Here is a 15,003-nt window from a genome sequence, read left to right as displayed (position 1 = left end):
TGAATCTTCAAGCTTCGTCAGACTGAGCGAGCAAGTGTGCTTTTTTTTAAATAAAAAACATTTGCTGACACACTGTATAATTCTATCAAAAGGTAATAAAGACCATGGAAACTTACATGATTATTAGAAATCAACATGGAAATTGTTCGAAGTGAGAATTCCAAGACCACCAGAGAAGCCACTCTCGTTCCCACAGAGGAGAATAGGCCGGTCAGGACAGAGAGGTGCAGAGAATGCAGGATTGGTTGGAGCAAATGAAATTTTGTAGCGGTGAGGCCACCATGGTCAGGATCACTGAAACAATAAGATGGAAGGCTTTCATCCTAACCACACATTTTCTTCCTCTCATATAACACTCAGGAGCTCAGAGGAACTCTAGTGAATAGAACCTGTGTCATTACCACCACCTTCCTAAGGTGCCTCATTGAACAAGTGTGGGAGGGTTAAAGGAGGACCTTCCCCATTATCATTTTCTGTTGGTGGGGCCCAGCCAACAGTCTGCTCCCACTTCTAACTCATACCTGGTGCAGAAGGTGCTAAAATCTCAGTAAAGTGGCCAAAAGGGTAGCAGTCAAATATTAAACAATGGATTCCTAATCAAATGCTTTTTGTCACTCTTAGCAGATGATGGTGTATGATTATTTCCTGAGAATAACCACCTCAGCTTCATGGATTGTCACTGAAATATCGCACAATATTTTTTTTTCTGTAGAAAAATAAGGTAGCAAGTTTTGTTATGACATGGGTTAATAAAATTATGATTAAAAAATCTTAAAATATTTCATTTGGAATGCAAAAACCTGTGCAAATGGAACATTCATGTCTGCCATCGACTTTACAGAAACCGTGAAGAATGCCTGTGAAGACTTCACAAGTAGGTGTTAATTGGACTGATGTCGAACTGAAATGGACTATTGTCTTTAAAGGAATAGCATGTTTGAACAAATGTCCAGGCTCATAAACTGGAGCCTTCATAATCTTTTATTGCTAAACTGGAGCCAGCGATCCAATTTGAAAGAGAGAGAGAGTTAGTTTACCTGTCATAGTTGGTGTTGAAGACGGCATGTTTTCCAGACCTGCTGCAAGACCCTATTTGAAGACTGGTTTGGAATTCAGCCTATACTAAACCCTTACAGTTAATTACAAGAGGCTTTTGGTGGTTAGTGTGTTTCTCCTGAAATATGGGAAAAAGAAGAACTCTTTGTAGTAACCTGGAAGAGGTAATCTTTTGGAAAAACCCATGAGGGGGCAAGTTTCTTCGGCAAGGCATTGAAGTGGCTGATTGAAGGAGATCAGATTGTGTGTGTCCAACAAACAACGAATATCTCTCTCTGGAACTCACAAAGACCTTCTTGAGTGGTAACAATTTAACTTAAAGCCCTAGACCCTGGTGAAGATCTTAAATGTTAAATTCTGTGCACAGTGTGGAAAATGCCTGATACCAGAGAACTTGGAGAAGTGAAAAGTGAATGATTGGATACTGAAACAAAGAAATTTCCTGAACACATACACATTACAAATATGTGCACTTAGAATTAGAAGGGGGTTAAGTTAGATTAACTTAATAGTAGCAAGTTAAATATTGATATTATTCTGTATGAAGAAAATTAAAAACATTTTTCGTTAAGTAACCATCGTCTTGGTGAATTTCTATTGCTACTGGTTTTTAGAGTCTCCTGGGCTTGTAACAGTTTTTTATAAATGACAATGAGGTAAATGACAAATACATTAGTTTTTTTGTTTTGGAAGTTAAAGGTTAATCAGAAAAGTGGGATAATTCATTAAGGGGGGGTGGGGGGAGAACCAAGTGGGAAGAAGGGTAGGGATATTGTGGCAAGAAATCTGGAGCTAGGGAGAAAGAGGTGGAGACCAAGGTGCCTGCTCTCATCCCATTTGGTCCATATCCTTTTAAACCATTCCCATCCACATACCTATCTTAATATCTTTTCAACAATTGTACTCACATCTACCACCACCTCTGTGATCTGGGTCACACTTGGTCAGGTTCTGGGGATTTGTCAACATTTATACATTTTAAGACATCCAGCACCTCCTTTTCTCTAACATAGACTCTTCAAAATGTCACTTCCTAAGTTCCCTCACCTCCATGTCCTCCTAGGGCAAACTCACCAAAAAAAAAAGCCCAGTTCCAGAAATTTTATTTTATAGAGTTTTACATCAAAAAAACAGACCCTTCAGTCCATCTTGTCCATGCCACCTTGAGGAAGCGCTCAGGCCCAAATGACAGTTATATATCTTTACTACCCCCATCCCCTCCCCCAACACCATGGAAGCTGCGAGACCTGCTGAGTTCCCCAGCATTTCTGTTTTTGCTAAATTCCATGTTTTACTCATGCCAACCAATTTGACTACCTAAGCTAGTTCAAGTTGCCTGGATTTAGCTTACATGCCATCCATTAACATCTCTTTTAAGTGTTGTAATGGTATCCACTTCTACCATTTCCTCTGGCAGCTCATCACACATACCCACCACCCTCTGTGTGGGAAAACTTTTAACCATTAGAACTTGGTCAGCATGGACAGGATGGGCCAAAGGGCCTACTTCCTTGCTGTAAAGCCTTCAGAACTTACTTCAGACTTTGGATGTGAAAGTAGATCCACAGCAAGTGATTGAGAATGGAGATGGCGCAAGCCGCAATCACACCTATATAGAAGAGGGCAATGTTTACACTGGCTTCTAGTATCCCAACACAAGATGCTCAGGTCTACCAATGTCCCCAAGCTCCAACTCGCTCACTCCAATCTTCTCGACCTCCCTGACCCAATCCATCTCTGATTCAATTGCCTCCAATTCTTTCTTCCATCCAAAGATGGGATGGGACCCCTTTGTCTTTCTCCTCCAGCTCCCACCTTCTTCCAGAGTATCCCTATAATCCTTCTTACTTGCTCCCTCTGCCCCCGCCCCCCCATCTCTATTAGGATAGGTTTCCCTGACTCCTTTCCCTCTAGCTGTACCCCTACCACTTTATTTCTCCACTCTCAAATCCAAGAAGTCTCACCCTCCTCCCCTTAGTCTTCCCCAACCCCTTCTCTAACCAGGCTCTTGTTCCTCTCAACTTCAGCTCCGGATCCACCCACTACCTTTGGTTGAGCTTCTCACCCTGAAGAAAGCTGTCGATGGGACTGGATCCCGGGAAAATCCATCCAAAAGTGGGAATGCACCGTCGGAAAAGGCCCCACATTTCCCGGCTCTCAACGACCCGGTCCACGACCAAAGTTCACCAAGACAGGCTCGCGTGTGTTGGATTCAGCACCGCCCCAGCGGGAGCAAGAGGCTGAACCCCATTGAACAAAGCCCAGCCCGGTCAAACATGATCTTAAAAATCTGTCCCCCAAAACGTCAAAACAAGCTTGTTTCTTTAAAGCCGCGAATAAATTTCGCGGAAAGCGGGAACACTCCACATATCCAGGGATTGCCAATCATGCCTCGTCCGGCGACCGCAGGGCAATCCCACCAATCACTCATTTACAAAGCCTTAAACGTTGCAAATATTCCCATCTCATTTCCAAACCCTGTCAAAGTTGCCCAGTGCTAAACCGAGATCTTCTGCCGTCATCCACACCACCAAGCGACGTTCATTGCTCAAGCCAAAACCCCGCCCTGTTCGGCTCCCCAGGCACGATCCGCGCGTTGGCGGAGGACTCGATCACACAAACTCCAGGCCACCAGATCCATTGGGTCTGGGACCTCGTATTGCAATTCGAACGAACCGTTTGCACTCTTCGGATATTTAATTGTTTTCTTTCTTTTAGCCTGTGAACTGCGGCAAGTGAGAACTGATTGTGCGATTTTAAAAATTTTTCACACTATAAACCACATTGACCAAGATACATACAGACATTTTTCTTCTTAAATATATAGTGTCGTTTTCTCCCCCTTTTCCCCCTCCCTTCCCTCCCTCCCTCACTCCCTTCCCCATTTATTTGAAGTTCAATCTATAAGATACATTAAACCCGTTAAACAATGTTGTCACTTAATAAAAATAAACAAGAAATTTTACTGAGTCAGTTCTTTTCGTTATCTTCTCCTTCTGTCATTTTAGGTGGTGGAAGTCCATGGTAGGATTTCTCTATTGTGTTTCATGTATGGCTCCTATATTTGTTCAAATATTGTAATGTTATTTCTTAAATTATATGTTATTTTTTCTAATGGAATACATTTATTCATTTCTATATTCCATTGTTGTATTCTCAAGTTGTCTTCTAATTTCCAGGTTGACATAATACATTTTTTTGCTATAGCTAGGGCTATCATAACAAATCTTTTTTTGTGCTCCATCCAAATCGAGTCCAAATTCTTTGTTTCTTATATTACTTAGGAGGAAGATCTCTGGGTTTTTTGGTATATTGCTTTTTGTGATTTTATTTAATATCTGGTTTAGATCTTCCCAAAATTTTTTCACTTTCTCACATGTCCAAATCGCATGAATTGTTGTTCCCATTTCCTTTTTACAGCGAAAACATCTGTCTGATACTGTTGAGTCCAATTTATTTAACTTTTGAGGTGTGATGTATAGTCTGTGTATCATGCGTAACCTCGTGTTTATTGTATTTCTCATAGTTCCGGAGCATAGCTTCTCCCATGTTTCATTCTTTATCTTTATGTTTAGATCTTGTTCCCATTTTTGTTTAGTTTTACCATTTGTTTCCTCGTTCTCCTTTTCTTGCAGTTTGATGTACATGTTTGTTACAAATTTTTTGATTATCATTGTGTCTGTAATCACATATTCAAAATTGGTTCCTTCTGGTAACCTCAGGCTGTTTCCCAATTTGTCCTTCAAGTAGGTTTTCAGTTGGTAGTATGCAAACATTGTATCATGAGTTATATTTATCCTTCATTTGTTCAAAGGATAATAATTTATTTCCCGAAAAACAATTTTCTATTTTTTTGATCCCTTTTCTCTCCCATTCTCTAAAGGAAAGGTTATCTATTGTAAAAGGGATTAGCTGATTTTGCATCAATATTAGTTTTGGTAGTTGGTAATTTGTTTTATTCCTTTCTACATGAATCTTCCAAATGTTGAGCAGATGATGCAATACTGGTGAATTCCTACGTTGTACCAATTTTTCATCCCATTTATATAGTATATGTTCAGGTATATTCTCCCCTATTTTATCCAGTTCTAATCTGGTCCAATCTGGTTTTTCCCTTGCTTGTTAAAAATCTGATAGGTAGCTTAATTGTGCAGCTCTATAATAATTTTTAATGTTTGGTAGTTGTAAGCCTTCTTGTTTGTACCATTCTGTTAATTTATCTAGTGCTATCCTCGGTTTCCCCCCTTTCCATAAAAATTTTCTTATTATTTTCTTTAACTCCTTGAAGAATTTCTCTGTTAGGCGTATTGGTAATGACTGAAGTAGGTATTGTATCCTTGGGAAAATGTTCATTTTAATACAGTTTATCCTTCCTATCAGTGTTAGTGGTAAGTCTTTCCAATGCTCTAAGTCACACATGTCAAACTCTGGCCCGCGATATAATTATACTTGACCCGCAAGATCATTTCAAAAATGTATTAGAGGTGGCCCACTGGCCGCCGCGCCAGTATAGCGCATGCACAGTAATACAACAAATCCCAGAATGCATTGGCGTCAGCCTGCTAATCGCCCCCATCTCCTCTGTTTACGTTACAGGGTCTCACCGTGGACTCTGGTTTTTGGGCCTGGCCGGTGTCAGGCGAATCCAAGGCCGCTTCCCAGCGCCCGGAACCGGAGGCCATGGGCCTGACCTCGCCAGGACCGTTGCCCACTCCCCCTCCATGCCGCAGGCCAATCCGCGACTCACGGTGACGGGGCCGCTGATCCGCCGAGATGCCGCCCTATAGCGAGAGCCGATGCCCCCGCACTGTCATTGTCCAACCCGATCGCCCGCAAACTCCGCCCTCCCACACACAGGCCTGAGTAAGGATTATGAACTTTAATCTCAGGATAAAACGATCTTCCAATAGTTTCATGTCACAGTGATAAATATATTCCTGGTTAAAAATGGTCCTGCTCATGGATACAAGCTCATTAGGCATAAAACTTGAAAAGTGTGTAAATCAAAGGATATCTGTACCAATGGAAAAAGGGCATTTGCAAATAACCCTGCTAGAGTTCATGCCCACAATCAGTCACCCATTTGATTGTTTCAGGAATCATGTTATTCTCCCACATTCTCAATAGCCCTCAGATTTTACTATTCGACAGCACACTAGCAACATTTGACAAATCCTCTATAGAGAAATATTATTTATTGAATATTTTATTTCTCATTTGTTAATGCTTCTGGAAAGGGTTTATCCAAAACTATTATTAAACTTTATTTTAATAAGAAAAAGTTTAACATTACATATGTTGAAAGAAGAGAAAACATGCAGATGTTGTTGAAAATTTTCAATAAATATTTAGTTTGGCCCTCGACTTAGTCCAAGTTTTTAATTTTGGCCCTCCGTGAATTTGAGTTTGACACCCCTGCTCTAAGTCGTCTTGTAATTTTTTCATTAATGGATGGTAATTGAGTTTATATAGATGGCTGAGGTTTTTATTTATTTGTATAGCTAGGTAACGCATTGCTTGCGTTTGCCATCTAAAAGGCGATTCTTTCTTAAACTTTGAGAAATCCGCATTATTCATTGGCATTGCTTCACTTTTATTTGCGTTGATCTTGTACCCTGACACTTCTCCATATTCCTTCAATTTCCTATGTAATTCTTTTATTGATATTTCTGGTTCTGTTAACTATATTATAACATCATCTGCAAATAGACTGATTTTATATTCCTTCTCTTTTATTTTTATCCCTTTTAGTTTATTTTCTGTTCTTATCAGTTCTGCTAGTGGTTCTATAGCTAACGCGAACAGCGAGGGAGATAGTGGACATCCCTGTCTTGTTGATCTGCTTAAGTTAAATTGTTTTGATATATATCCATTTACTGTCACTTTCGCCAATGGTCCCTTATATAATGCTTTAATCCTTTGTTGACCTCACCAAAGCCTTCGACACCGTGAGCAGGAAAGGGCTTTGGCAAATACTAGAGCGCATCGGATGCCCCCCAAAGTTCCTCAACAAGGTTATCCAACTGCACGAAAACCAACAAGGTCGGGTCAGATACAGCAATGAGCTCTCTGAACCCTTCTCCATTAACAATGGCGTGAAGCAAGGCTGTGTTCTCGAACCAACCCTCTTTTCAATCTTCTTCAGCATGATGCTGAACCAAGCCATGAAAGACCTCAACAATGAAGACGCTGTTTACATCCGGTACCGCACGGATGGCAGTCTCTTCAATCTGAGGCACCTGCAAGCTCACACCAAGACACAAGAGAAACTTGTCCGTGAACTGCTCTTTGCAGACAATGCCGCTTTAGTTGCCCATTCAGAGCCAGCTCTTCAGCGCTTGACGTCCTGTTTTGCAGAAACTGCCAAAATGTTTGGCCTGGAAGTCAGCCTGAAGAAAACTGAGGTCCTCCATCAGCCAGCTCCCCACCTTGACTACCAGCCCCCCCACATCTTCATCGGACACACAAAACTCAAAAGGGTCAACCAGTTTACCTATCTCGGCTGCACCATTTCATCAGATGCAAGGATCGACAACGAGATACACAACAGACTCGCCAAGGCAAATAGCGCCTTTGAAAGACTACACAAAAGAGTCTGGAAAAACAACCAACTGAAAAACCTCACAAAGATAAGCGTATACAGAGCCGTTGTCATACCCACGCTCCTGTTTGGCTCCGAATCATGGGTCCTCTACCGGCATCACCTACAGCTCCTAGAACGCTTCCACCAGCGTTGTCTCCGCTCCATCCTCAACATTCATTGGAGCGCCTTCATCCCTAACATCGAAGTACTCGAGATGGCAGAGGCCATAGCTGCTGAAGATCCAGCTGCGCTGGGTGGGTCACATCTCCAGAATGGAGGACCATCGCCTTCCCAAGATCGTGTTATATGGCGAGCTCTCCACTGGCCACCGTGACAGAGGTGCACCAAAGAAGAGGTACAAGGACTGCTTAAAGAAATCTCTTGGTGCCTGCCACATTGACCACCGCCAGTGGGCAGATATCGCCTCAAACCGCACATCTTGTCGCCTCACAGTTCGGCGGGCAGCAACCTCCTTTGAAGACCGCAGAGCCCACCTCACTGACAAAAGACAAAGGAGGAAACACCCAACCCCAACCAACCAATTTTTCCCTGCAACCGCTGCAACCGTGTCTGCCTGTCCCGCATCGGACTTGTCAGCCACAAACGAGCCTGCAGCTGACGTGGACATTTACCCCCTCCATAAATCTCCGTCCACGAAGCCAAGCCAAAGAAGAATCCAATTAATATATTTCTCTGGTAAGCTGAATTTTTGTAGTACTTTGAATAAATAATTTCATTCTACTCTGTCAAAGGCCTTCTCTGCGTCTAAAGCAACCACTACTGTTGGAGTTTTATTTCCTTCTTCTGCATGAATTAAGTTAATAAATTTACAGATATTGTCTGTTGTTCGTCTTTATTTAATAAATCCAGTTTGGTCTAGATTTACTACTTTTGGTACATAGTCGGCTAATCTGTTTGCTAATAGTTTAGCTATTATCTTATAATCTGTGTTAAGTAAAGACATTGGTCTATATGACGCTGGTGCAAGTAGATCTTTCCCTGTCTTTGGTATTACTGTAATTATTGCTGTTTTGCATGAATCTGGAATGCTTTGTGTTTTATCAATCTAGTTAATTACTTCCAGAAGGGGAGGAATTAATAAATCTTTAAATGTTTTATAGAATTCTATTGGGAATCCATCCTCTCCTGGTGTTTTATTGTTCGGTAGTTTTTTTATTATCTCCTGTAATTCTTCTATTTCAAATGCTTTTATTAATTTATTTTGCTCCTCTGTTTGTAATTTCGGTAGTTCAATTCTAATTAGAAATTCATCTATTTTGTCTTCTTTCCCTTCATTTTCAGTTTGATATAGTTGCTCGTAGAATTCCCTGAAGTTTTCATTGATCTCCGTTGGATTATATGTAATTTGCTTGTCCTTTTTCCTTAATGCCAATACCATTCTTTTAGTTTGTTCTGTCTTAAGCTGCCATGCTAGAATTTTGTGCGTTTTTTCTCCTAGTTCATAATATTTCTGTTTTGTCTTCATTATGTTCTTCTCCACCTTATGTTTGTAGTGTTTCATATTTTATTTTTTTATCTGCCAATTCTCTTCTTTTAGTTGTATCTTCCTTTATTGCTAATTCTTTTTCTATATTTGTTATTTCCCTTTCCAACTGTTCTGTTTCCCGATTGTAGTCCTTCTTCATCTTAGTTACATAACTTATTATTTGCCCTCTGATGAATGCTTTCATTGCGTCCCATAGTATAAACTTATCTTTCACTGATTCCGTATTTATTTCAAAGTACATTTTAATTTGTCGTTCAATGAATTCTCTAAAATCCTGTCTTTTAAGTAGCATGGAGTTTAATCTCCGTCTATACATTCTTGGTGGGATGTCCTCTAGCTCTATTGCCAATAACAAGGGTGAGTGGTCCGATAATATTCTAGCTTTATATTCCATTTTCCTAAATCTCCCTTGAATGTGGGCTGATAACAGGAATAGGTCTATCCTCGAGTATGTTTTATGTCTGCCCGAATAATATGAATATTCCTTTTCCTTTGGGTGTTGTTTCCTCCATGTATCCAAAAGTTGCATTTCTTGCATCGATTTAATTATAAATTTGGTTACTTTGTTCTTTCTGTTAGTTTTTTTTCCAGTTTTATCCATGTTTGAATCCAAATTAAGGTTAAAATCCCCTCCTATTAGTATGTTCCCTTGCGTGTCTGCTATCTTCAAAAAGATATCTTGCATAAATTTTTGATCTTCTTCATTAGGTGAATATACATTGAGTAAATTCCAAAATTCTGAATATATCTGACATTTTATCATTACATATCTCCCTGCTGGATCTATTATATCCTCTTCTATTTTGATTGGCTTTTGAATTATTTGATGCTGCTGTTACATGTCCTATCCAATCTCTCATTAATTTCTTGTGTTCCATCTTCAGTTAGATGTGTTTCTTGTACGAATGCTATATCAATTTTTTTCTTTTTTCAGTAAATTTAAGTTTCTTCCTTTTGATTTGAATATGTATTCCATTAATATTTAAAGTCATATAGTTCAACATAGCCATTTCATACTTTGTTTATCTTTCCTTTCCATTTCCTCATCACCACCTTCCCTTCTTATCCATTTCTGCTTTCTTTTTTTGAGCACATTATAAGACAACATTTCTAAAACATAAAATATTTCCACTATTCTCATATCTAAAATTCCTTTAACCCCAATAGTCCCTCCCTTTCCTGAGTTGCCCTTTGTCCATTGTCGGGCAACCACATCTCCCCTCTCCATTTGGATTTGCGAATTCACTCGCAAGCATCAACTGATTTCACAGTGACTGTAATTCTTCCCCACCCAGCCCCCCCGAAAAGATTTTCATTTCATATATAACAAAGGTCATTCTCTTAATTCCCTCCTTACTTCCTTTCTTCCCTTTCTTTCCCTTCTTAGTTCTTACCTATACTCTATTTATATATATATATATATATATATATATATACACACACACCTACATATAGTTTGTTGTCATTTTTGTTCTTGTTATATCTCTTCATCTCTCTGTCTGTTTTGTAGTTGTTCTGCAAATTTTCGTGCTTCTTCCAGATCCAAGAATAGTCTGTTTTGCTGCCCCAGAATAACTATTTTAAGTATTGCTGGGTATTTTAACATAAATTTATAACCTTTTTTCCATAGGGTCGTTTTTGCTGCATTAAACTCCTTCTTCAGGAGTTCAAAACTTATATCTGGATAGAAAAAATTTTTTTTGACCCTTGTATTCCAGCGGTTTTTTGTCTTCTCTTATTTTCTTCATTGCCTTCTCCAATATATTTTCTCTTGTTGTATATCTTAGGAATTTTAGTAGAATGGATCTTGGTTTTTGTTGTGGTTTAGGGGCTAATGTTCTGTGTGCCCTTTCTATTTCCATTTCTTCCTGTAATTCTGGTCTTCCTAGGACCCTGGGGATCCATTCTTTTATACATTCTTTCATATTTTTGCCTTCTTCATCTTCCTTAAGGCCCACTATCTTTATATTGTTGCTTCTATTATAATTTTCCATTATATCTATCTTCTGAGCTAACAGCTCTTGTGTCTCTTTAACTTTTTTATCAGATTCTTCTAATTTCTTTTTTGTCATCTACTTCCATTTCTATGGCTGATTCTCGTTCTTCCACCTTGTCTACTCTTTTTCCTATATCTGACATGATAATCTCTAATCTATTCACTTTTTCTTCTGTACTTTTTATTCTTCTTTTTATTTCACTGAATTCTTGTGACTGCCTTTCTTTTACTGTTTCCATATATTCTTTAAAAAATATATATATCCATGTACTTGCCCTTCCCTTCATCTTCCATTTCTCTGTGTTCTTCCTCTTCTTCTGAGTCCACTCCAGGATCTGTGTCCTTTACCTCTGTCTCTTCTGGTTTTCTTGTTGGGTTGTTTGTTTTATTTTGTTGGGTATTTTTGGTCTTCTTATTTTTATTAGAAGTGTCTTGATGTTGGTCTTCTTCCACTGGGTTGGTCATCTGTTGTTTCTTTGATTTCTTATTTTTACTCTCTTCTTTCTTGCTCTCGTTAGTTTCTATGTTTTCCTCTTGCTGTTGTGTTGTAGTTGCCCGTTTCAGCTGTGGAGATCGACTCCTCAGCTGGTCCCCCCTCCCGTCAGTGTTATTTTTGTCTTGTGATTCGCGCATGCGCGGTTGCGCACTTTTGTTTGGCTCCGTGAGCCATTTTTGTAGTCCCGAGTTCGGGGCTTCAACTGACCTCAGGGAGCGGGCTTCTCTCTCCATGGCGGGCCTCCTCGTACAGGTAAGGCCTTCACCTTCTTCTTCCGACGTCTTTCCTTCTTCTTTTCTTCCCGTTGTTTTTGGCTTTTCTTTCTTCGCTGCCATTTTCTCCACACTTTTACTTTCACTTTGTTTTGGTTTTTATGTTTGTGCCTTTGCTTTTTCTCTATCTTTTTTTTACTTTTCTGGAGAGGGCTGGAGTTCCCTGACCGGCCACTACTCCATCAAGTGACTCCTCCCGATTGTGCGATGTTGACTCAGGGAATATCTCCTGAACAGTGGGAGAATCTTTGCACTTCGGAACAGCAGGAGATTGGTTTAATGTTTATTTACAACCTAGGTTATTTCAGACTAATGAATCTCATACTAATTTTCTCTGTAAACCTCCCCTACAAGAGGCCATTTACTGTGCGCAACTAAACTACCAACCCGTCCATCCAAGAGACATGGGAGCATTCCCGACGAAGTTCCGAGCAAACTCTGCAGAATCAGCACTGAATTGGGACCATGGGAGCTGCGAGGCAGCGACTCCTGAACTGATCACCCGAGGGGCACCAGTTTCCTCCCGCATCCGCTTGCCAAGGATGTATTACAAGAGGAAAAGGAATAGTGGGAGGATCAGGGTGTACACCACACCCCCCCAAAAAAAAACTGCCAGGGAGGGCAAATTCCAGGGAATTTAAGGTGGCTATATAACCTACTGAACTGCACACTTTTAGAATGTGAGAGGAAACCAGAGCATCAGGAGGCCGGGGCGAAACAGTCACAGGAAGAGTATGCAACATTATGGATTAAAGGGAGGTGGATGGGGGCTGTGATTAATGTTCTGGGAACGGAGATGGACTCAAAATAACTTCATCCGACTCAAAGTTAAAAAGAAAATATAACTATACACCAACAAACGACATCAAAACATTACATGTCCTACACTCTATAGATTCAGCCTAATATTCTTTTATCCCCATTGATAAATGATTCCTATCGATTAATGCTTTTGGGTGACTGGTCAATCGATCCTTTTCCAGCTTTGCTAATAGATAGCCTTTTGTTTTGTGAAAAGCCAGCAGGGTGCTACTTGATTTGTCCTGCACAAATTTCGATCTGAACCTGAATGCAGTCGGCTGGTCAAACAGCATCAGTAGGAGAAAAAGAATGCTTGCTCCACCACTCTCCTCCAGTACATCTGCAATCTCCTGTGTGTCTCAAATTCCAACCTGCTCTGTAACTCTTAAGAGCAGAATTAAACCATTCTGATGCATAACCATTCAAATCACACTCAACCACACTCTCCTACCTTTTCCCCATAACCCATAAAGATTTGAAAACATAACTAGTGCTAAAACACTAGGATTTCTTGGGCTCATTATTGCTGAGATACTGATGCTCTAAGTTCCCCTTCCATGGAAGTTCTATACAACCTAATTACTACAATTCTAGTAGAGAAATTAAGTATGCAATTCAGAATCATACATAAGATCACGATTCCAAACATCACTGATGACATCTTGATAGCTGATGGTTTTGACAATTCTGACAAACCATGTACTCTTTGCATGAAAGATCATTGTTAATGTGTTTTCCTGAATAGGCCTTTTCCTGGGAAATTTTCATGGGACCTCTCCTGTGAATTGGCATGTGAAAATGTTGGCCCAAGATTACCTGGGTGTGTGGCCATAAGAGGGAAATTTTCCCAGACCACCCTCTCCCTGCGGTGTGAAAAGGCAACTGGCCGAGCAGGGGAAGTGTCGTGACATTTGTATCACATGGGCAATTAAAATAGAGAATCATACCACATAAATCCTGAAAGCAGCAGGCCATTTTGGGACTGCTCTGGCACCTTGTAGTCACCATCCTCATTACCCATATTCCCTGACGCAGCTGGATCTGCGGGGGGCGGGGGGGGGGGGGGGGGGCGGGGAGAAGGATCTCATTAAATGTTTAGACCATATCATCAAATCTGAATCTAATTCCACACCAATTGGAGAACTGGGTAAAGAAATGCTTTAAAAGGTTTAATTCTGAGATCCTGGGAACTTTGGATAGAGTAGTCTCATGCGTAATGCATTATCTCTGGGGACGGGACACCACACACCCCCAAAAAAAATTTCCAGGGAGGGCAAATTCCAGGAAATTTAAGGTGGCTAAATAACCTGCTGAACTGCACACTTTTAGAATGTGAGAGGAAACCAGAGCATCAGGAGGCCGGGGCGAAACAGTCACAGGAAGCGTGTGCAAACTCAGCTCTCAAGGTCATGGATGAACCCTGGGTCTCTGAGGCAGGCCCTTTACAAGCAGTGCCACTCTTAGTTTTGAAAGGAAAGGCGGCTGCATTTTATTGTATCGTGGGTCTACAAACCTGCCTTTTTGTTCCTGTTTGGTTTTATCCACATGAAGTAAACTCCTTAGTTCAATGATTAATGTATTTGGATCACTTCGATACTCACCACTTTGCTTGGTCCGTTTTGTTGACCCAACCTACCAGATCAGCTCCTCTGCATGGCATCCTTGACTTCTGATCTTCCAGTCCAGTTACAATGTCAAGGAAGGAATTTTGCAGTTATTTTTCCTTCAAAAACATGCCTCTCCCAGGTAGAGCACTGAGTATACCCAAAATTGTAGATACAAGCTAAATATATCCTTTCCTGTCTGTCATCATGTTTAAGATGTAGAACTACTTGTGTGATATTCAGGCCCAGGGGCTGGTTGACTAATGTTCTTTACAGTTTTAGGACTAGGAAATTCAGTTTAAGATGACACATAAATACTTAATTTCCTCTATCACCTTTGAATTCCTCCCCAAACTGCATGTCATTCTAACATGCCACTCCTTTGTCATCCTGGAACTCCCTGTCCTAGGACACTGTGACAATACGTTCACCACAATGATTACCAGATTCCAAGCTGACACTCCACTCACTTGTTAAAGACAGGGCCAGCCTCGCCAGTAATACCCACTTACCTTCAGAGGATTGGAAAAAATACACAGATAGCTCCCTAGATTTTGTTCTTTTTAGGCAGTTATCAGAACTCCTTCTGTATGCCATTAGCGTAGCCAGCAACAACGGACCATATTCTTAGCAGTGGCAGAAAGAAGATCTGTTGCAATTGAGCTGAGTGAGGAAGGTGGGATTCACC

At 40.5% G+C, this 15,003-nt stretch overlaps 1 protein-coding gene across 5 annotated transcripts in view; it reads right to left on the bottom strand.

Moving 5' to 3' along the window:
- tmem82 (transmembrane protein 82) overlaps positions 1-12,137 on the bottom strand; it is a 39,336-nt gene extending 27,199 nt beyond the window's left edge. For 2 of the 5 annotated variants that reach the window (XM_069918891.1, XM_069918892.1), the window contains exons 1-3: positions 3,122-3,809; positions 2,593-2,665; positions 117-294 (exon numbers count right to left, since the gene is read on the bottom strand). In XM_069918891.1, coding sequence (XP_069774992.1) covers positions 117-294; positions 2,593-2,665; positions 3,122-3,203 — 333 coding nt within the window. In that variant the 5' untranslated portion in view covers positions 3,204-3,809. Of the gene's footprint in view, positions 1-116; positions 295-2,592; positions 2,666-3,121; positions 3,810-10,591 lie in introns of those variants that run through there. The other 3 variants (XR_011351807.1, XM_069918894.1, XM_069918890.1) reach the window with 3 other exon arrangements.
- Between the last annotated feature and the right edge of the window lie 2,866 nt (positions 12,138-15,003).

The sequence above is a fragment of the Narcine bancroftii genome, chromosome 2 (assembly GCF_036971445.1).
Source record: "Narcine bancroftii isolate sNarBan1 chromosome 2, sNarBan1.hap1, whole genome shotgun sequence".
NCBI classification, from domain to species: domain Eukaryota; kingdom Metazoa; phylum Chordata; class Chondrichthyes; order Torpediniformes; family Narcinidae; genus Narcine; species Narcine bancroftii.
This window is presented reverse-complemented; position numbering and strand designations above follow the sequence as displayed.